The 22,050-nt window shown below is 45.4% G+C and overlaps 1 protein-coding gene across 27 annotated transcripts in view; it reads left to right on the top strand.

Annotated features, from left to right (window-relative positions):
* RASGRP1 (RAS guanyl releasing protein 1) overlaps positions 1 to 22,050 on the top strand; it is a 996,665-nt gene that overhangs the window by 936,252 nt on the left and 38,363 nt on the right. For all 27 annotated transcript variants that reach the window (XM_068549078.1, XM_068549119.1, XM_068549136.1 and 24 more), the window contains one exon: positions 20,068 to 20,173. In XM_068549078.1, coding sequence (XP_068405179.1) covers positions 20,068 to 20,173 — 106 coding nt within the window. The remainder of the gene's footprint in view (positions 1 to 20,067; positions 20,174 to 22,050) is intronic.

Below are 22,050 nucleotides of genomic sequence, written 5' to 3'. Positions count from 1 at the left end.
TTTTCTTTCTTCTTAGTCTTAACAGTGTTAAGCATATGTATGTCTTGATAATGTTATGCATAGAAGAGTTAGTATGTATATGTCCTCCCAGAGGACAGATACAGAGTAAATGGACTTCCCATTTATACACGTATTAAATATCAAAACACGAACTCCCGGTTCTAGCCAAGATAGATTATTGGGTATTGGAATTATTTTTCTGCTGTAAACAACTATAAAACTGGACCTAACATGTGAAGCAGCTATTTTTTTTTTAAACATGCATTTTAAAAATTTATTTGTTTATTTATTTATTTATTTTGGTTGAGCCGGGCTTAGTTGCGGCGTGTGGGATCTTTAGTTGGGGCATGCGGACTTCTTAGTTGCAGCTTTCGGATTTCTTAGTTGCGGCATGTGGACTCTTAGTTGTGGCATGTGGACTTCTTAGTTGCAGCATGCACGTGGGATCTCGTTCCCCCACCAGGGATCGAACCCGGGCCCCCTGCATTGGGAGTGCAGAGTCTTACCCACTGGACCACCATGGAAGTCTGAAGCAACTATTTTTAGGTATTAGAAAACAGGACAGACTTGTGATTATGGATAAAATGAAAAGATACAAGGTAACCTCAAAACTTATCTTGGCTTTCTCCTGGCACTATACAAATTGTTGTACAGAGGACTAGAACTCAGAGAGCAGCATCTTGCCTGGCAGAGGATACAGAGTTTGTGTTCGGGGCTTCTGGGATGGCTGGAATTTGTGGAGTAGGGTATTGGAAAGAAGGGATCTCTTTTGTCCTTGGCCAAGTGCTAAACTGTGTACAAATATGGTAAGACTCCATGCCACCAAACTGTTACTGGGGGTCTGTGAGTCAGAGGAAGTCTTATAGTCTGGGAAATATTGCAGTTTGGAACCAGCCAGAATGGAGAGATATAACACCTGCGGCATTCAGCTGAGACATGAAAAAGACCACACCACAGGAATAGGAGTACTAGAGCCCTAGAATAAGAGCTACTCTTGAGCCACCCTAACAAAGCCTAAATCCAGGCCTTGACAGGATGAGTTTAAAGCTCCGGTAAATTAAATGTGTCTATAAATTAACATGATCCAAATTCTAAACATTGTATCCACAGTGCCCAGCATGTAATATAAAATTACAAGACATTTTAAAAAGCAAGAAAACGTGACCCATAACCAGAAGGAAAAAAAGAGAAATAGACTCAGAGTTGACACAGATGCTGGAATTAGTAACTAGGGAATTTAAAGCAGCTATTATAAATATGTTGAAGGACTCAGAGTAAGGTAAACAGAAGAGTAACTCAACAGATAAATGGCAACAATAAAATCAGAAGACTGACAGCACCAGCTGTTGGTGAGGATGTGGAGCATCTCGAACTCTTAAACATTATGAATGGGATGCAAAATGATATAATCACTTTGGAAAACTGTTTAGCAGTTTCTTATAAATGTACACCTACCCTATGACCCATCAATTGTACTCCTAGGCGCTTATACAAGAGGAAGGAAAACATGCCCATGATATGACTTATACAAGAATGTCCATAGCAGCTTTTGCCATAAAAATCCAAAACTGGAAACAACCCAGGTATCCTTCAACATCAGAAAGAATAAACAATACGCTATGTATGCAATGGAATACCTACTCATCAATAAAAAGGAATGCACTGCTGATGTAGTCAACATTGGTTAATCTCAAAAATGTTTTGCTTCATGAAAGAAGCATTACACACAAAAATACACACTGTATGATTCCAATATATGAAGTTCTAAAATAGGTAAAACTAATATATGATTTAAAAAAAAATAAGAAAAATGGCTTTATGGCGGGCTGAGTTGGAGGAACTGACTGGGAAGATAAGGGAACTTATTGGGTCATAGAAATATGCTAGATCTTGAGAGGGTTTGGGTTATAAGGATGTATGTATTTGTCAGAAGACATCAAACTATATGTTAAGATTTGTGCTTTCCACTGTACCTCAGTAAGATAGAAAAATGTTTTTCAAACAACAAACACCAAAACTGGCTAGCAGAAAACTGGTAGAAATTTCTTCTGTAGGAACTTTAAGTGAGAGGACGTCTTTTCACAATCTATTCCCATGTGGTAGAGCTTGCTAGAAGGCAAAGCCAAGATTTTCAAGGCCTACCAGATAGCAAGTGAAGATGACTAACTTTTGTTTCATCTCTGGTTTAATCCTTTGGGTTCCTCTATGATTGCGTGTGATCAAATATGTGAGGGCCAAGATCTGAGGGACAAATGTCTAGTGACTCAGAAACCAGAGCCCCCTTCTGATGATCATTGGGCAGGGGTGGGGAGATAAATAAAACCCTGCCAAGAATATCCTTATTTAATCAGTTGACCTGCTGCTAGTGAAATACTCTTTGTAACACCCCACGAACTACAGAGGTGAAACGGCAGACTACTTGAAAGTTAATTCATGAGACCATGCCAGTGTAGAAGAGGGGTTCATTGAAATTTCCCAAGAGCCCACACATTTCATTTTAATCATACTTGTGAGTCTGTTCCAGTTGTTTTATCAGAGTTGCTGAAATACTATAAAATGACTAATGTTCAATCCCCTTATGGTTCCTCTCTCTGGCAGAAATATCAAGAGTGGTAAAAGGCCCAAGAGTTGGATGGTGGGAAAGGGAAAATGATTTGTTTTCATATCCTGGATAAAATGCCCCTGGCCAGACAAAGTACAGGAGGGTCATCCCTGGGATTGAGCTTTCGGTGCCCCTTCATTAATGCCTGGAAAGTGATAGACCCCAGTGGACACTTCCCAGGGTTCCAGGGAAGAGGGGAGAGAGAAGACTGCCCAGACACCACAGGCAGAGACCCTCAATCAGCAGAGCCTGTGAAGGCCCCAGGAGAACTGACATCCTTATGTTGGAGAGTGTGAAGGACCCTGGTCTCCGGCTTCAGGGATGAAATATCCCCTAAGAATATGGCTGTGCAGGCCCGAGGGAGAGGGGAGCTTTACTGATGTACAACGGGAAACTCCCTGTGGCCCAGATCAGTTACCTTTGATCATGGTCCTCTGGCTCACCCCACATTGATTTCTGATGTGCTTCATGAGTCCCCACCCAGGAGTCTGTAACGCTGGCACCAAATCACCTATTTGTTAAGTACTTCCCTTGTGTCTAGCCCTGAAAACGACTGAAAGACCTCACCACTGATTTCTGAAATTGGAAATGTCTTCATGAGGTCATTTAGTAGCTTATAGACCTACCCCAGGGCACGGAATAAACTAAGTGGTCTAAAGTAGTCTAATCAAACTTGACTGACCATCATATCATTGGAGAGATTTTTAAAAATACAAATTCTGTGTCCATCCCTGAATATTTTGATGCAATAGGTATGAGATAAGACCTTGGAATCTATTTGTAGGGGGGTCGTTTGGTTTATTTTTTGTCTCGTCTTATTTTTAAGCTAACCGGGAGGTCTTGAAAAGGCAGTCAGGTTTAATATATTCATTTACTTCTGGGTAAGCCTGAACATATGCACCCTAGGATAGAAAACCTTTGATTTTTTTTCTCCTGAAACTCTCCATTAAATTAAGACCACCTCACTAGAAAAAGAAAAAAAAATCACCCACTAAAGCCCCAAAATTTACCAATTGTGAATTTTTTTTCATTATGTTATCTCCTCTCAGAGTGACAATTATTATACAAATATGACCAGAGGAATACTGAAGTCTCCAACACCTTAACACAGGAAGGTCTTTCCTATGGTTTCCACAGGTGACCAGGTGTGTGGAAAGGTGAGAGGTAAAGGGGGAAAACACACCAAGTGGGGAAAGTATTGAAGTGCTTCCTACTACACAGCCTGCCCTATACCTATTCAAACTGGCTACAGCATCCTCATTTTATCTAAATCACTAGCATGGATCAGGGACACATGTGCCAGCTGGTGCCCATGAGAGGCCAAAGATGAAATAATGATACTGACCCACTGTGACCAAACTCTGAGCAAGCAGCTGAAGCCAAAGCCTTGCCAACTTTCATACCCCATCCTTGCTGACTTCTTGTACATTTGGGGATCTGAATTTGTTTGGAAGTGGATGATCCAGCATCCCTGTGACAGATGGGGGAAGCCCTAGAGTCATTGCTGTCTTGTAATCATAGATGGCCATCTGTATGGTTCCTTGGCTTTTAAAGCAGTCTGGGAAGGATGTTGACAGGGAAGGAAATTGAGAGTTAAGATACTAATGCTGACCAAGTGTGGGAGGAAAAATAATCAATTCAAGTAACTGAGCTTCCTGAATAACAGCAAAACTAGTCGTGTTAGGCAAAAACCAACCTTTATTTCATGCTTTGATATGATCTCACTGTAGCAGTAAGTGTACACACATGCCCACATACACACACACACACTCACTCACCCACTCTGTAACCTTCCCTTAGTAGCTATGCAGTTAGGGAAAAGATGCAAGTAGAAATTAAAATAAGGTACTAGGTTCTTTAGAAATGATCCACCTTGAAAAGAGCCTTTAGGGCTCGGGTTGTAAGGTATAACCAGTTTTAAAAGATTGCTAGGTGAGAGGGTGCTGCTTTCCTCTTTCTGTAGACAGACCATCTGCTTTTGCAGAATTTTAAAGTAAAGATCAGAGTAAGGGCAACTGCCCAGTTTGGTATATGAGGTCCCCAACACTGTGACCCTTATCCACATTTCCATACTTCCTATCTACAAATGCTTTCTAATTAAACCAAACTGGACTTCGCATCCTTTCCTGAATATACTTTTAACTCTCTAATCTCCAAGAGTAGAAACCATTTCTTCCGTCACCCAGAATGTCTTTACCTCCATCTTAGTCTGTCAATATTTGACCCCTCCTTCAAGACCCACCTCATGCCACCTCTTCATAAAGGTTGAGCCATTTCTTCTAGTCAAATCTAGCCTTCCCCTTTCCCCACACTGCCTTAGTGCTTTGTTTGTACCTCCCTCCAGGCCCTTCTGTGTTCTGTACCATATTATAGCCGGCAGCTTCTGGACAGTTGCTGGGACAGGACCCTGGTTATCTCTGCATTCCCCACACTACTAGGCACAGCTCTCTTAGAACAAAGACACTGGACTTGTTATGAGAACATCCAAGCCTGGAACACCATCCCTGCCACTGGTGGTGGTATTATCCACGGACCAGTTGTTCATCCAGGGTGATATTCAAAATACTTAGTAACTGGTACGGCACAGGCCCCATCAGTCCACACAGATGCCACTTGGACAGATTGAACATCAGCCCTGTTTTTGTGCCTTTCTCATCTGCAAAGTGACTGTGTCCCTACCCACCTCACAAGGTGGATGTGATGGTCAAATGAGACCAAGCATGTGGAAGTACTGTGTAAGGTGAAAAGTGCTGTGCTCAGGCGTGTCCAGCTGTTTAGTGGTATTTTCAGTGCCGTGTGGGGTTGGTGGCCCTGCCCTCGGCATCCCCTCCTACTCTGCTCTGCTCAGAGCAGGCTCCAGGGCTGAGCAGCCTCCAAGGACTTGCTGATCAGTTGAGGACACAAGTCGAAGAAATCTTGGCATCAACCTATTAGATCCCACAGAAACTCAGGATATCAGCTTCTTCAGGCATCTCCCTTTACCCTTTCAGTCCTGAAAATGTCAGTTTTTCAGTGGATATATTTTGGCAATTCTTATCTAGATTGCAAGCCCAGGAAGGCTTTTTGAACTGTAGTCTAAGCTTTTCTCACTTGAGGAGAATTGTTCTATTGCACAATGACATTAAATTTCAGGACCCTTAAAGATATCTGGGAATCTCTGACTGTCACCGTGTCAAGGGGATGCTCTGTCTAGATCTGTAAATGGAATTAAATGCCAGTGGCGTTAACACAGATTGAAAGAAGAGCCTGAACGTTAGGTCCTGCTTTTTGTCCTTATAGTTTCTTGATTCGTCTTTTTACCCTTTCTTCTTAAAAACTGTGATTATTCCCTTACCATCACCTCCCTGCATCCCCTCACATCTCAGGCATAAAAATCCTTTCTACATACATCTTTCTTCCAAAGACATGTAACTCTTTCAATAAATGCACTGCTACTGCTTTGTGTTTATCATTGGCTACTAGTCAGTATCTGTTCTTATACAGAGCAATCTCCCCTTATCTGAGGCTTTGCTTTCTGAAGTTTGTTACCCAAGGTCAACTGCAGTCTGAAAATATTAAATGGAAAATTCCAGAAGTAAATAATTCATAGGTTTTATTTTCTTATTTTTTTATAGGATATTTTTAAATTTGTGTTTTTTTATATTTTTTTTATTGAAGTAGAGTTGATTTACAATATCATGTTAGTTTCAGGTGTACAGCAAAGTGATTCAGATACATATATATGTATATGTGTGTGTGTGTGTGTATATATATATATATTCTTTTTCAGATTCTTTTCCCTTATAGGTTATTACAAAATATTCAGTACAGTTCCCTGTGCTATACAGTAAATCCTCATTGTTTATCTATTTTATATATAGTGGTGTGTATCTGTTAATCCCAAATTCCTAATTTATCCCTCCTCCCCTTTCCCCTTAGGTAACCATAAGTTTGTTTTCTATGTCTGTGAGACTGTTTCTGTTTTGTAAATAAGATCATTTGTACTATTTTTTAGATTCCACGTATAAGTGATATCATAGGATATTTGTCTTTGTCTGGCTTAAGTTCACTTAGTATGATAATCTCCAGGTCCATCCATGTTGCTGCAAATGGCATTATTTCATTCTTTTTATGGCCAAGTAATATTCCGGTGTGTGTGTGTGTGTGTGTGTGTGTGTGTGTGTACACACACACACCCCCCACATCCTCTTTATCCATTCATCTGTCAGTGGACATCTAGGTTGCTTCCACGTCTTGGCTATTGTAAATAGTGCTGCTATGAACAAGGAGTTGCATGTCTCTTTTCGAATTAGAGTTTTCTCTAGATATATGTAGTGGGATTGCAGGATCATATGGTAACTCTATTTTTAGTTTTTTAATTGCACGGCATTCCGAGTACGATGATGAAATCTCGCGCCACCCTGCTCCCTCCTGCCCAGGACATGAATCATCCCTTTGTCCAGCAGATCCACACTGTAGACTCTACCCACTCGTTGGTATAGGAAGAGACATACGTGGTGTATATAGTATAGGGTTTGGTACTATCTTTGGTTGCAGGCATCCACTGGGGGTGTTGGAATGTACCCCCCGTGGATAAGGGGGGACTACTGTCCTGTGATTTGGGTGAAAGAAATGGCCCCATTGTAATGTGCACAGCAGGGGACCGGAGACTGCAGGGAACTGAGGGGAAGTCAGCAAACTCTTGTCCTTATCCTCGGAGGATCCCCATTTAGAAGGCAGTGCAGGACTGCCAGAGACTACAGCCCTGGACTCAGAATGAGAAAATAACCAGCACAATAATTTGTAGTCCCTTCCTGCCACTTCCTAGCTGTGGGACTACAAACGAGTGGCAAGGATGAGTTATTTTACCTCCCTTGAGTCTGTTTCTTCATGTGTGAAACAGCAGCGTCTACCCTGCAGAGCTGTGGCGAAAATTAGAATGCCTATAGCAGGGCTCTTTTGTACCCGTCTCAAAAGGAGATGGTTCTTACTATGGTTCTTATTATGATTACAAGACACTGTTCAGCAATAACCATCAGGAAACTTTGGAAAAATAAACGTTTATTGCTTACAAGACCTGGAAATTACACAGCATACCTAGGGCCACACAGCAAGGTTGGGGTGGGGGGAGGGAGAGAGGAGAGAAAGAAAGAGAAAGGGCACGCAGGCCAGGGGTTCTGAATATATTGGGGTCGAGGGTGGGTCTAATGTTTGATGGGCTCAGTCTTTATTGGTGAATTTAAAGCATAAGGGCAGGAGTTTAAAGCATGAGGAGAGGAAAAAACAAGTAGCCCAATGGTCAGTTATTGAAATCAACCGCGATGTCTAAAACCAAGGAGCCTCAGTGCGGGGAGGTGGCCTGGCCCTTTATCTGGTCTTGTGGTTGGCCGTGTGTTTATTTGAAAAATAGCCGGCTTTGAAGGATGCCTCTTTGAAATGGATGCCTCAGCAATCAAAGCTTAGGTCAGGCCCTTGCGCTACAAAACAGAAAAAACAAATACAACTATCACCACAATAGCCTAGCCCACCCAAGCACCAGGGATGCTCAGTACCTTCCCAGGTAGGCTGGCACCAGAAACCCTCCAGAGCTGAGATGGAAAGGATGTGCCTTTAATCTTCTCAACCCAGATTGAGCAGCAGTGGGATATGGTGGAAAGGGCCGGGCTTGAGTTGAAAGACCTGGACTCAGGTCAGGCACTCACCACGCGTGTGATTTTAAGCAGCTCACCTCACCTTACTCCGTTACCTCGTCTGTAAAATAATTAAAATAACACCCATCCTGCAGAGTTGGTGTGAGATTCAAATAAGCTAACGTGCGAGGAGCGAAGGCCCTAATAAATGCGTGTTGTTAGTACTTCAGCAGTGGCGCGAGGTTTCGTGTGCTACATGACTACCGTACTGTCAGGCAGCCTAGATCTTTGGGACCCGCCAGTCAACCAGATATCACAGTGGTTTGGACTTAGTGCAGGACCTTGTTCTCCCCAAAAGATATCAAAGTGCTTTCCTTATCTTGACTGATCTCCTGATTATCTCTCTGCTGGGAGGGATGGAGGCAAGATATTATCAAGCTTTTATTTGGCAAATGAGCAAGTTGAGGCTCGGAAATGACAGAGCTATCCCAGGGCTTGGCAGCCTGGGTTCAGATCCCGGGACTGCCATTTACTAGCTCAACTTGGGCACGTTGCCTTACCCCCTTTATGACTTCGGTTTCTTCATCTATCATGACGATACCACCTACCTCGTAGAGTTAATACATGTGAAGACCCTCTTGGAACAGGGCCTGGTACTGCACTCCATGTATGTTTAACAGCAGGAGAGCAACAGAGACCACCAGCGGGAGAGGGAGAGAAAGTCAGGCTGGACTTTGAATGTAGTTCACTTGTTCCGGTCAGATGCTGTATTTCCTCCGGCAGAACACCAAATGGTGCTCCCGGCCTTCCCGTCTTCCGATTGGTATCCACTTAGTGAGTTTCAGTTGCATTTTGGCTGTTTCTGTAAGACGGTGACACAGCACCAGTTCATGACTTGGGCTGTTTTGAAACCCCTTCTGATTTGGCTCTTGGCTCCTGAGTAGAGGGCAGTTTTTTCTTTCCTTCAGTTAATAAGAGATTCCTCACCCACCTGTGAAGTTCTCTCTTTCAGAGTCATTCCTGGGTCCTCATGCAGATTTCTCTCTAGCACCTCAGTAAACCCTGAGAAATCCTTCTGTCTTGAGGACCTGAGGGGCAGGTTGCACTTAGAACCTAGAACTGGAAAGAAGTTTGGAAGGCCCCTACTTACTCTGCCGTGGATTGGAGCCATGCTTGCAAGAAGCCACATCTGATCTCATTGGCACGGGCAGTGTGACAGACCAGCGTGGAGAGCCCCTCTTTGAGTTGTGGTTATAATGAAGTATTTCATGAAAAATCATTGTTCCACTCTGGAATAACCAAAGCCCAGCAGGAGCAAAGTAGTGTTCCAAATCCAGCAAGAGAAATAAGAACAGTTCAGCCCTGTGACAGTGCTTCCCAGTTTACTAAGCGTTTTTCTGTCTTTAATCAAAGGTAATCTAATCCTAACTACAACCAAAGAAGGGGCGAGGAGGCTTTCAGAATAACTTCTGTCTGATTACAGAAGATTTTACTCAGTCCTTTACCATACGTGATGGTGTGATGTCTTTTGTCCAGGCCTGTTCACTGCAGAGAATTATGAGCCAAGGACAGTTTGTACGGTGAAAGCACAGTTTGTGGTGAGACAGTGTTGGGGGCAGTGCCATTTTATGGCAACGTGCACCAATTGCTTCAGCCCTGTTGTGCACCGGAACGAGATTATCTAGGCGTCTAGGTCTGTTAGGATCAAATCAATATTGAGAAAAACTTTCTGAAGAAGGCTGAGTTCGTGGCTAACCAGTAAGTCTCAGACAGGCCTTGTGTTATTTCACTAAGTCAGCGTTTGGAAAGTTCCCTGAGTTGCTTCTTAATTCCAATCCAGCCTGTCAACAAATACGCAAAAAAAGGCCCAGGATTTAACAGACAAGATGGAAGCGATAGGAACGCCCTCCAGTAAGCAAGGAGAGAGCGGAGCGAGCGCTGCCCCAGATTCCCTTCCCTGTTGTGTTGTGTCTTTGTCTTGGGTCCGTGTCCCTTGTGCTGGCCTCCCTCCAGCCACCTGCGGGCAGCTCTCTATGTGCTCGGGAAGCTCAGCCGCGGCCCTGCTGCCCTTCCGCCCCCCGCCGGGCACACCCTTGTGGTGCTGTGCGGGGGACGGTCACTGTGTGAGCCAAGTGGGCTGCGTTGACAGCAGCTCACCAAGGACTCAAATCACAGCTTCTCTACCCAGCTGGACAATTCGACTGTTCCCAGGGACTTAGGTGGGCCCCGGAGAAGCGGCCACCTGCCCAGGGTGTTCAGTTGGTGCCGCATTCCCACAACGGCTCTTAGAATTTGAGGTCATGGCTTCGTCCCAGAGTCCATCACCGGGTCGCAGAGTCCATCTCCGGGCCTACCCCACACCCGTCGCGCCTCCTCCCGCCCCTTGTCTTTCAGTGCCGGCCCAACCCGCCGACCTCCACACTCGGGACTGTGTCCAATTTGCAGAACTGAAGAGGACAGCTTCCCTCACGACTTCTCAGACCCCTGATTCTTGAGACGTGACAGGTCCGGATGGAGGCTGCAGTCCCCAAGGAAGGCCACGGCCTCGCTCAGCAGAGGCAATAGAGCTGAAAGCTCTTTTTCACTTCAGGCAATTCGTGCGCATGGTTAGACATTTATAGATTGCAGTCGCTCATCCAAAAAATCTAGGTCATCCTTTACATAGAGCTTCACGCTTTGGAAGCAAAGCCGTGCGCAGGGAGGACCGTCCCCATTGCCGTCTGGTTTGGCTGAGGGAGTGGAGCTTCTGTTGCAGGAAGAGGGGGAGGTGGGCCGCTCAGGGGGCTGTGAGCTCTCAGGGCACTGGGTGTTTTCACCCACGTGGCCACAGGCTCTCTGGGGTCTAGTCATCCTAGGTAAATGGTGCCAGTAACAGCCTTTGTGTTGATGTCATGAGAAGTGGTGGGTTTAAGGGTTCGGGTCTCCAGGAAGATTTTTAGTCTGTACCGTGACTGCAGCGAGAAGGGCAGGGTTGGTATGTGGGTGTAGGGCTTTTTGGGGAGAAAAAGGAGATATGGGTGTAAGAGGTTTAGCCTTGTAGCATGCACGGCTGGAAGTCAGGGCTCTTCCCAGTACGCCTAGGCCTTACCCCGCTGACTTCCCAGCAATCCCCTGAGGAGAGGTAGATGCCAAGGAAGGAGCCCTGGGCTGGGGGCCAGAGGGCCGATCCTGTCCAGGACCTTCCACTCACCAGCCCTAGACCATGGCCAACGCACGACGCCTCAGTCCTCCTCTTTAAAATTGTGCCCGCGGTGCCTGCTGCTTGCAGAGCGGTACGACTCAGGTGCCCAGCACAGGTGATTCTGTCCGTTGAGCCTCAGTGCTGTGAAAACAAAGTCTTGCTCTCAGGCGTTCCCGTCCAGGGAGAGCAGTGGCTCTCCAGCTGCTGGGGGCTTCAAGGGCAGCTGTGTGTGCACGCTTGTGTGTATCTAGATGCCGGGCAACTTGAATGCCTGCCCCACCTCCCGCTCCACCACCCTGGCCCAGCAGGATGGTGAATAAATCCAATAGCACAACAGGAGCAAACGCAGTTCCTTCCCTTCACTAAGCGCCTCCAGGTCAGCCTCTCTGGGACAGGAGTTGAGAGAAGCCTGATTAGACCAAACCCCCTTTACGTAGGGGTCGATGAGCAGGTTTTTCTGTTCTCTGTTTCCCTGGCTTTGGCTGTCAGCACCCTCAGAGAGAAGAGGTGGGTCCGCCCAGCCCTAACCCACTTGGGTGAGACGCTGGTTGAAGGCCTGTTGCAGAAGTTTGAAATTGCAGCTCACGGTTAAACTGAGGCTGCGTCTTGTCCAGGTCAAGGTGTCCCCCAGCCGGTGCAAATAAGTAATTTAAAGCTAATTGTCACCAAGATATTCAGAGCTCCTGGACAGTGTGCCGTGCCAAGGAACAGAAAATACTCCAGCTAGACCTCCATTTTCTCACTCACGTGGCAGGCCCCCCGCCATGGGTCCGGGTATGACATACCAGGTTATCCCGGAGGGAACCAGAGCGGGGCTTAGATTTATGAGGGCTGGGAGCTTCCCTTCTCCCGAATTCTCACCCTACGTTACAATGTTCTTCCTTGGGTTAGAGCACCAAGTACTCCAAGAAGTTAGGGTTAGGGTTATGCAGACATCTGAGAGGATTCACCCACACGTCCTCCCCTCGAGGAACGCGATCACCAGGATTAACTGGTCAGTCAGTCACCGGGCAAGGCCCAGAGGGCGTGAGATCAGGAGTGGGGTGAGGAGGAAAGCGGGTTTGGGAGCACCCGGGAACGAGGTGCCAGGTAGGACAGAAGCTGAGCAGGCATCGCCCTTCCGACCCCGGGACCGGCAGCGTGGTGCTGAGAGCTGACTGCAAGCATCTCCTCCCAGCTCCACCGTCTGACTTCATATTGGTGGCTCGGCATTGGCCCCAGTGGGAGTATTAATACCACAGAAATCTGCGAACACTACAAATCAGGGTCCCCCTCACCACCCCCAGGAGAGCTGTTGTTGAAACTCTTACCAGTGCATCCCCAGTGGCAGCCACGTGGGTTCTCACGCTTGCCCTGTGAAGCGAGACTCCGTCCTTAGCAAATCACTTGCTTTCTCCTGGTTGGAAAAAAGATTAAGGTGCTGCCGATACACGTTGTAAGCTGCTCAGGTAGTAGAAGCTCTGAGAGTTCAAAGTATGTGTGCGTCACCACATTCTTTCTTCACGTGCACTTCCTACCCTAGCTGCAGCTGTTGGCCCTAAAAAAACCAGACCAACAAACCAGTAAACTTATTTTCAGCTTGTCAATTTTTCTGCACTCTCCAGACGGGATCTAATGAGTGTAATAGTCTTGCTGTCAAGTAGGGTTTATTTCTTTGAAACATTTATCGTGTTGTAATCCGTTCAGAACTCTGTGTGTATCTGTCAGGTTCTGCCTGGATCCAGCCTCTCCTGTTACTGGAGATACTGACCTGCATTAGCAGCTGCAGCCCTGCTCTAGGCTCTGGATCCAAACCTGCCCCGTGGCTTTCTGATACTAGCTTTCCCATTACCATTTTCTGGCCCCTGGTTTCAACACACCTGTTCTTTTGTGTGATTCCCTCCCAGTGCTGATAGCTTGCTTACCCTCAATATACCAATTTCTGACATTTCTGTCTTTGGTACATACAAAATCCCTTCGCACATCAAGGGATTTCCATGGAAACCGAAACAAAGGGGAAGAAAGGACTCTGTACTGGAGTTTCTCTGGTGTTGGACATGTTTTATGTCCATTTTGCAGCGAGTCATTCCTGCCTCATCCCCCAGACAAGCCTTCACTGTAGGAAAGTTGCCCCCACCCCTTGTCAGCAAGATGCAGTGCCTCCAATGCAGCCATTTGCAAGTTTGTTGTCACAGGAGTCACATCATCAGGGAGCAGGGCATCACTCTAGGAGGCAAGCCGCTTATTTAAGATTAAACCACAGAAAGGAAGAAAAGAGTCTACGGGCAGATTGAGAGGCAGAGGGCTAGACCAGATGGCCTCTTGAATCCTGAAGCTTTGGGTCACCTCACTGCAGACGGTAAGAGATACTTCCTGAATCCCCACGACTGGATAGGATCTCTCCTTCCCCTGAACTTTGCCACCATTCAGCATGATCTCCACGGGTTTCACTTCTACCATTGACTGCCTGATATTACGAAGTATGTTGGGTGTGTGTCTTATTCTCCAACTAGACAAGAGTTTTCTTATAGCTCTTCATATGTCCTTTGGTACCTAGGACAGTGCCTTGCACAGAGTCGATTAATTATAAAATGTTTTTAATTGAAGTAGAATGAAAGTTGCTCTATAGAGTAGTTAGAGAGCTGTATCCTCTCGTTGGAAGGGTGTTAAGTAGAGCCTAGTCAGCCAGTTACCTGTGATGCCTTTAGGAGGAAGTAATGCAACGGCTAGAAGGTTGAGGTGGAAGACAGCTAAAGTCTTTTCCACCCTGAGATTCTGTGATTCCATGAAGCATAGCTAACGGCAGCAGTGAGTCTAATGATGGAAAACCAGTTGCTGGCTCACAGAGAAATGACTCTCCACATGGCTTTTCTGTCTGCTCTGTGGAGCAAATGGTCCACAGGTCGGGTGGATCTTTGACTAGCATACTTCCCTAGCAGCACACATTGCTCCCCAGGTTGAGTGATGGAGTATGTAAGATGGGCATTTTATGTCACACTGAGGTTTCAACCCTTTAAAGAAGTCTCCCCCTGAAGTAGAAGGAGAAGCAGATGGTAATGAGAAAACGTGCACATTTTATTACGCATTGCACATTTTACTTATTAGAATTTTTAGTATGACACCCTACATTTTTCAAAAGCCTAAAGCTGCAAACAAAATTAAATTATTCACTGAAATGTTTAACTCAGCTTACAGCAATTATATCAAATTATCAAAATAAACTCCAGCAGTCTGGAAGGTAGATTCCCCTTGACCAGCCACTTTGAAATCTGACTTTGAAAGGGAGGCTCTTCCCCTCAAGAAGGAAGAAGTGCTGCTGCGTGAGATGAGGGCGGGAGGGGAGTGCATCCTTGATGAGGTTGCAGGGAGCTCGATGCTCGAGTTGGGGAGAGGTGGTGGCGGGAATGAGGGCAAGTGAACATGCCAGGAAGTTCTCCTCTGGAAGAAGGGGCACCGAGGAGGGGGTTGTGAACCAAGGTGCCGAGAGGTGCCCTCCTGGCCTTACCATGTGCCAGCCTGCCCTCCCACAGAGCACGTGGGGATTAACACGCCGTACTGGGGGACCATCACAGGACTCTGTGGAAGAGGGGGTGCAAGGCAAAAGTGGAGAATGACCGTGACTGTGAATCTTAGGCACAGCACCCTTCTTATTTTAAAGCCAACTTGAATGGTCACTATCAATCCACCAAGGCATGTGAGAGTTTTTCAGAAATCATCAGATGCAAAAAGCTATCCTTTCAAATGTGCATTAATTGGTTCCAATCCAATATTCCAGTGGCATCTCTTAGACTTGTAGCCCTATAGGGACTGGAAGAGATCTTAAAACTCATCTACTCTAGCCCCCTCCCCCCATTTAATACTTGAATTCCCTATCCTGACAAATGGTCATGCAGTGTCTTGGAAAAAGCTGGGGATCTGGAATCAAACGGACCAGGAGCCAGATCCTGAGCTCCTCCACCCATGGTCTCTTTGACCTAAAACAAATGACCTAATCTCTCTGTGCTTTGATTTCCTCAGCTATAAATTGTGAGCAGTACCAACACTGCAGAGGTGTTGTGAGAATTAGAAATAACGTCGTTAAAGTGCTGAGCGTAGCCCCTGGTATTGAGTAGGACTTCAGTAAATAATAGGTGCAATGCCAATTACAAAAATTGAATTAAATGTCCCTCCCCAGCCTCCTCTTGAATACAGAGGTCTGTGATGCAAATGCTTCCGTTGTTGGGCAGGCTTAATGGTTAGAATTTTCTGCCACGTGTTGTGCCCAGTTCTCTTTCCCATAACTTTTTCTATTCATCCTCTCTGGTTCTGCCATTTGTGGCCCCACAGAACAAGTCTAAACATTCTCCCACAGTTAACGTTACAAATATTTGAAGATAATTTTAATATTTCTACTGAGTCTTCTCCATGGTAAACCTATTTGGGTCCTTGAATCCTTCTGTATGTGACTTGGCTTTCATCTCACCCAGGACACTCCTAAGCCCCTTTCCCTAATATATGAGCATCCATGGAAGGATGCTAGCCAGCCACAAAGAACAATTGAGATAGCAAGTCTTAGATTCTATTCATACTGAATAAGTCTGCGACTGTGTCCATAACTCCAGGAACATTCTAATGCATACCCTACAAATATATTTCAGTTTCTCCTGCTTTGTACCGTAACGTACGGGAATAGGAGCACAACTATATAATTCTGTGAGGAAAGGTGCATTATCAAAACTATATTGTCAGATGCTGACTTGAAAACTTACATCTGTATAATTGTGGTAGATTTGATTGTGTTATTGCCCCCTCTCCCAATTTTACCTTCTCTGTGTCAGTGATCTTTTCCATATGACTTTGAGGTTCCTGCCCTTTGACTTGAGATTCAGCAGTGACTTTCTTTGGCCAACAGAATAAAGCAGAAGTGACAGCATGCCAGTTCTAAGCCTAGGCCTAAGAGGCCTTGGATATTTCCAGTTGCCCTACAGCGCCCTGCCATCACCATGAGAAGAGCATACCCCGGCTAGCCCACTGGTCCAGGGAAGTTGGGGGGGGGGGGGCATGTAGGATAGGAGCCCTAGCAAAGCCCAGACTATATCAGCCAACCCCTAGCCAACTTATAGACACTTGAGGAAAAAAAAAAAAGATTACTGTTTTCAGTCACTGAATTTTGGGGTGTTTTGTTATGCAGAATTTTTGTGGCAGGAAAAAAATATTACAGAAATTATGTGGGCCAGAAAACAGATAGCAGTACTAACCCCACCTCACCAGAGTGTAAGCTTAGAATAAGTAATGAAAGATTTATAAAACTATAAAAGACTAGATGAATACTTCTTAAAAATGATTTATCAAATTGTAACTTTGTTCCTTTTATAAACTGTGGCCAAGAAGAAAATGTGTGTATATTATATATCATTAATGAAATAGCTAATGAAAAAAGCAAACTCAATATCCAAAGATACATGAAAAGTTAAGGGGTCTCCTATTTGGTGTAGTTCACTCATTTACTCAAGAAGTGTTTAATGAGTAACTGTCATGTATCAGCACTATTCTAGACCCTAGAGATATGGTTGTGGAAAAAACAGACAAGGTCAGGTCTCATGAAGCTTATATTCTAGCAGAGACTCAGAAAATAAAAATCAAATAAAAAAAGGTAACTTCAGATCACTGATAAGTGTTGTGAAGAAACTCAGGCAGGATCATGGCTACCTTAGGTAGTTCAAGGAAGACCTTTCTGATGATGTGACGTTGAAACTGAGACATAAATGACATGAATGGGCCAAGGGAAGAAAGGCCACATTAACGGAAATAACAAACGCAAAGTAGGAATAAGCTTGGAGGGTTCGAGGTATAAACAGTGGTATAGAGAGGAGTAATATGGTATGAAATGAAGTGGGAGACTAACAGGGGCCAGAACGTGTAGAGCTCTTTTGGCTGTAGCAAGGAGTCCATGTTTTATTACAAGTATAATGGAACCCATTGAAGCGTATTAAGCACATGACCTGATTTATGGGTTTTAGGAGCTCACTCCTGGCTGCTGTGTGAAGAGCAGTTTGTGGGTAGGTGGATAAGAGTGAAAACATGGAGGTCAATTAAGTCATCATGGTAATGGCTACAACTAGCATGATGGCAAGGATGGGGAAACATGGAGAGGTTTGAGGCATATTTTGAAAGTAGAATCAAGACTTGCTAATGGATTGGATGTGAGGAAAAGTGAGAAATGAAGGATGACCCCTAGATTTTTTGTTTGGGTAACTGAGAGGATGGCTGGTGGTACCATTTCCTGAGATGAGGAAAAATGGAGGAGAAGTGAATTAGGGGAGGGGGAGGTCATGAATTTTGTTTGGATGAGTTAAGTCAGAAATTACACATCTACGTGGATTCGCCAAGTAGGATGTGGGACACACGAATTCAGTAGTCAGGGCTGAAGATATCTGTTGGGCAGTCATGAGCATATCAATGGTATTTTTGCCAAAGGACTGGATGAATTCCCCTACCTAGAAGAAAGAAATTAAATTTTTTAAATTTAAAGCTTAAAAAGTTTTAGACTTTAAAAATTGTTAGGAAAGAAAGAAGTGGGAGGACTAAGCCACAGAGCACAGTGACATTTAAAAGCTCAGCAAAGGAAGAGGAGACAGAACAAGAGCTGGAGAGGGAAACTGAGAGAGTGTGATGTTGTGGAAGCCAAGCGAAGAAAGTGCTCCAGGAAGGAGGAGAGAGTTGTCAGCTTGGGTTGGGTTGGGTTGAATGCAACTCAAAGTCATAAAGTAAGATGAGGACAGAGGCATGAACCCTTGGATTTGGCAATGTGGACCTTGAAAATGGAAGATTGGAGACCTTGAAAATAGAAGATTTTGTGGAATAAGAGAGGTAGGAGTCAAAAATGGTATGGATGAAAGGGAATGGGAGATGAGAAATTGATGACTGAGGTTTTGCTGAAAAGGGGAACAGAATGGAGAGGTGCCTAGAGTTTCAGGTTTTGTTTTATTTCATTTCATTTTAAATAGGAGTTTCTGGGGTGTGTTTAAATGCCAGTGGAAGTAAACCAGGAGAGAGAAAGAGGAAAGGTGATACTGGAGGAGAGAACGTGGACAAAGACAGTGTCAGTGTCCTTGAGAAAAAGGAGACCCAGAGCTCAGCGGAAGCATTGACCTGTGAAGTGCCTCCCATGGTAATAGAGGAAGGCAGGCAGTAAGAGTAATAGAATGCGGGTAAATTGGTGGATTTGGTGGTGGGAAGGTGAGCGATCTTGTCACGTTTGCTTATATTTTCTCAATGAACTATGACTTTAACTCGTTATTTGCGAGTGAGCCAGAACTTCTGAATCCTGAGCCCAAATGCACTATGTCCTTCATTTACCGTTTGGTACACTTGGAAAGAATGAAAATGATAACCCCTTTTGTGTATAATGTGCTTTAAAGAGCTAGCAAATGATAAAACAATTCATGTATATTCTTTCATTTGATGTTTTCCCCTGAATCATTCAAGTTCCCAGCAGGGAACAGAATTCACATGCTTTGTTTAAATGAAGACACTTTAATGATGGGGGACTACTTACAGAGATGAGAGTGGAATTAAGAGATGCTGCACCCAGAGCCTATCAACAGCCAGAAGTCATTACCACCCTCAGGAGCAGAGGGTCAAGGGAGATTAGTATATAGTATTAGATCCCAGTGAGAGCTAGAGCCCTCAAAGAGGGACCAAGCAGCGTGATCACTCATTGAAGAGACCTGTAGCTACAGGGAAGTAGTGCCAAAGCAGAGCAGGAAGGAGAAAGAAATACCTACTTCCCTCTCCTCCCATCTCTTGCCGATGCATCCCAATGGCTGAACCCAACTGGAAGCTGGCTAGCAAGGAGCCTGGTGATGCAGTCCATGGTGAAGGACAGAGACTAGATCTGCAGTGAAAACCCAGCACAGCCCCTAACACTTCATGCCGTAAATGTTAAAAGATTTTGAAAAGCACTCCAGGGGGAATCTTTGCACCCAATGCCATTGTATGGAATGCATCTTGTTATTTGGTACCAGCAGGATTTGGAAAACCCAAGTAAGGAGCTAACCATGATCTCTGATACAAATCATCATGGGTACTTGTAACCCACCCATAATCTCCAAAAGTCATGTTTGCCCATAGTCTTCCTCCTTTATTCCCATCCAGAGCCCATTGCCCATAAAACTAGGGAAGCTTACATTTCAGGGCCCCTCATTTGCATGAGCCCCCTTCCAAGGCCGTGGGGCGGCCCTAGAAATGTATTCATATGGTCATATGTTTTTGTAAAACTAGCAAGAATAAGGTATTTTAACTGTAATCTGTTAAGACTATAACTTTTTTCCCTCTGACCCCAGAAAGGACTTCCTCCTTCCCCCGTTATATGCCTTTCAGGCATCACAAAGCCTGGATCTGCTTCTGCTTTCAACAGAGACTCGCATGTACCGGTGCAAACGTTATCCTTTCCCCACGATTCTACCACCTTTCCGGCAGCGTGGTTAATGAGCCTCAAAATGGACACTTGGGGGTGGGGAGAATGCAGCAGGAGGAGAAAGAGAAGCGAAGAACCGAGGGATGTGTGGTGCCAGAGTCAGTGGGGGCGGGGCGCTGGGCCTGCAGAGCCCGCACTCTGGTCTTCCACCGGGAGTGATGGGGGGCTGGCAGGTGTCCCACCAGGTAACTAATTCCTCTCTGGGGCCTCGCTCAGAAGCTGCTCTTTGTGTTTTCAGATGCAGACGGAAACCTGTGTCGAAGTAACCAACTGTTGCAAGTCATGCTGACCATGCACCGAATTCTCATTTCCTCTGCTGAACTGCTCCAGAAAGTTATCACTCTATATCCTTTAGCACAGTGCCTGGCAGTCCCCAGATGGGATTCGTTCAGCAGTATCTTGAAATTTGAAGGATGCTTTCACTTTGGTTGGTTTGGCGTAACCGTGAGTGGTTAATGGGTTCATACGTCCTTTCAGGGAATGGTGTGCGTGTCTGTGTGCATGTGTGTGTGTACATATGTATGTACGCATATGTATGTGTGTGTATCTTCTGTTGGGCGAGGCAATGTTATTGATGCTGATTGCTCTGGGAAGAGGCCAAAGAAATCAACATGCAAACACAGTCTTCTTTGTTAGTTCTTGCTAGTGAAAAATACTTTTCCTGTAGATTAATCAAAATTCATATTCATCCCACGCAAATTGACAAGGGTGCAAGCATGACTCAAGTGATAAACTGCATTCTGGCTTTCCTGTGCAATTCTTCAGCCTTCCCCAGGCTCTGAAGAGAGCTTCCTGATGCCAGAGCATCTGGAGAGTCTGCTGGTGCCTTTTTGCTTCAGGCAGAGGCACTGGCTACGTGCCAAGCAAACCCTGCTGGATTCTAACCTTCTTTTGGGGTGTGAGTGGAGTTGGGTGGAGAAAACGGCTGCCTTCTCCCTCTCCCTGATGACGGATGACACTGTGGGCTGTAGGTGGGCTGAGACTGTTTAGCACCTTGAAGCCCAGGTCCCTGGCACTGAGTCATGCTTTGTAGCTGTTCTCGTCCTTTACCACTCTCCTCAGCCATCCCTTTTCATCTCATGGCACACAGAAAAAACCATAAAAGCCGTAAAGACTGAATCTCTTCCCTAAAGCGACTCGTAAACCTTTACCTCTCATCTCAGAGGACATGTTTTCAGTGGCATTCCAAGGGTGCAGCCTTGGGAGGGGTCCACGTGATGAGAGGTGCAGGTAATAATTGGATGTCTGGTCTGCAGAGAATTTTAAAACCATAATAAAACAGACTCAAGAGTTGGTCTACTTTTTATTAACTCCACGTACCAGCAGTTCTAAACAAGGTCAGTGATTAAATACTCCTTGCTGAAAAAATTTTGTTGCTCTAAGGACTGAGCTGTACCTGGGGTGCCCATCTTGGTGCCCCGCCGGGTACCTGCCCCCACGGTGGAACCAGAGCCCTCTTCCTCCCCGTCCTCCCTCCCACTCTCACAGAATCTTTCTCTTTCGGTTATCTCCCCTCTCTCCTGTCCTTTTAAACCCTGCCTCTTCAGGGGCACCTGACCCTCAGCCTAAAACACATTCAAGTCTCCCCAACCTAAAGATAAACTCTCAACCCTGCCTCCCCTTCATTCCATTGATAGGGTTAGAAATGTGATGCACAGACTTGTTAAAATAGTCCGCAGTCACTATCTCCCATCGCTCAACTCCCACTCGGTCCTTAACCCGACTGCGGCCTTCACCCCTGTACTCAGACTTTCCTCTGATGTCACCAGTGACCTCCTAGCTGCCAAGCCTGGTGGCTTTTGTTTCCACCCTTGTTTACAGCGATCTCCATGTAGAAGCATTGTTGACACCCCCTGCCTCTCCAGACTCCCTCCGGGGCCCCGGGAACTGCGCCTTCCCGGCTCTCCCTCCTCCTGGGCTGCCTTCCTCCACCTCTCCATCCAGCCTCTTCTTTGCGTACCTCCTCGAGATGGGGATAACATCCTGGTTTCTTCTCACTGCACTTCCCCTGGGTGATTTCCCACCAGGATTTCCACCACCATTCCTCTGAGGTCTTTCAAGTCCACATTTCTCTAACCCAAACCTTTTTTTTTTTTTTTTTAACGGACCACTTTGTCCTGCAGACACTGCAATCTTGATATGCTTAAAACGTAACTCATTAACTCACCACCTCAACTACTACTACTATGAGTTCTGCTTTGACACCTGTATTTTCAGTTTC

Source organism: Eschrichtius robustus, chromosome 1, assembly GCF_028021215.1.
Source record: "Eschrichtius robustus isolate mEscRob2 chromosome 1, mEscRob2.pri, whole genome shotgun sequence".
Lineage (NCBI taxonomy): Eukaryota > Metazoa > Chordata > Mammalia > Artiodactyla > Eschrichtiidae > Eschrichtius > Eschrichtius robustus.
This window is presented reverse-complemented; position numbering and strand designations above follow the sequence as displayed.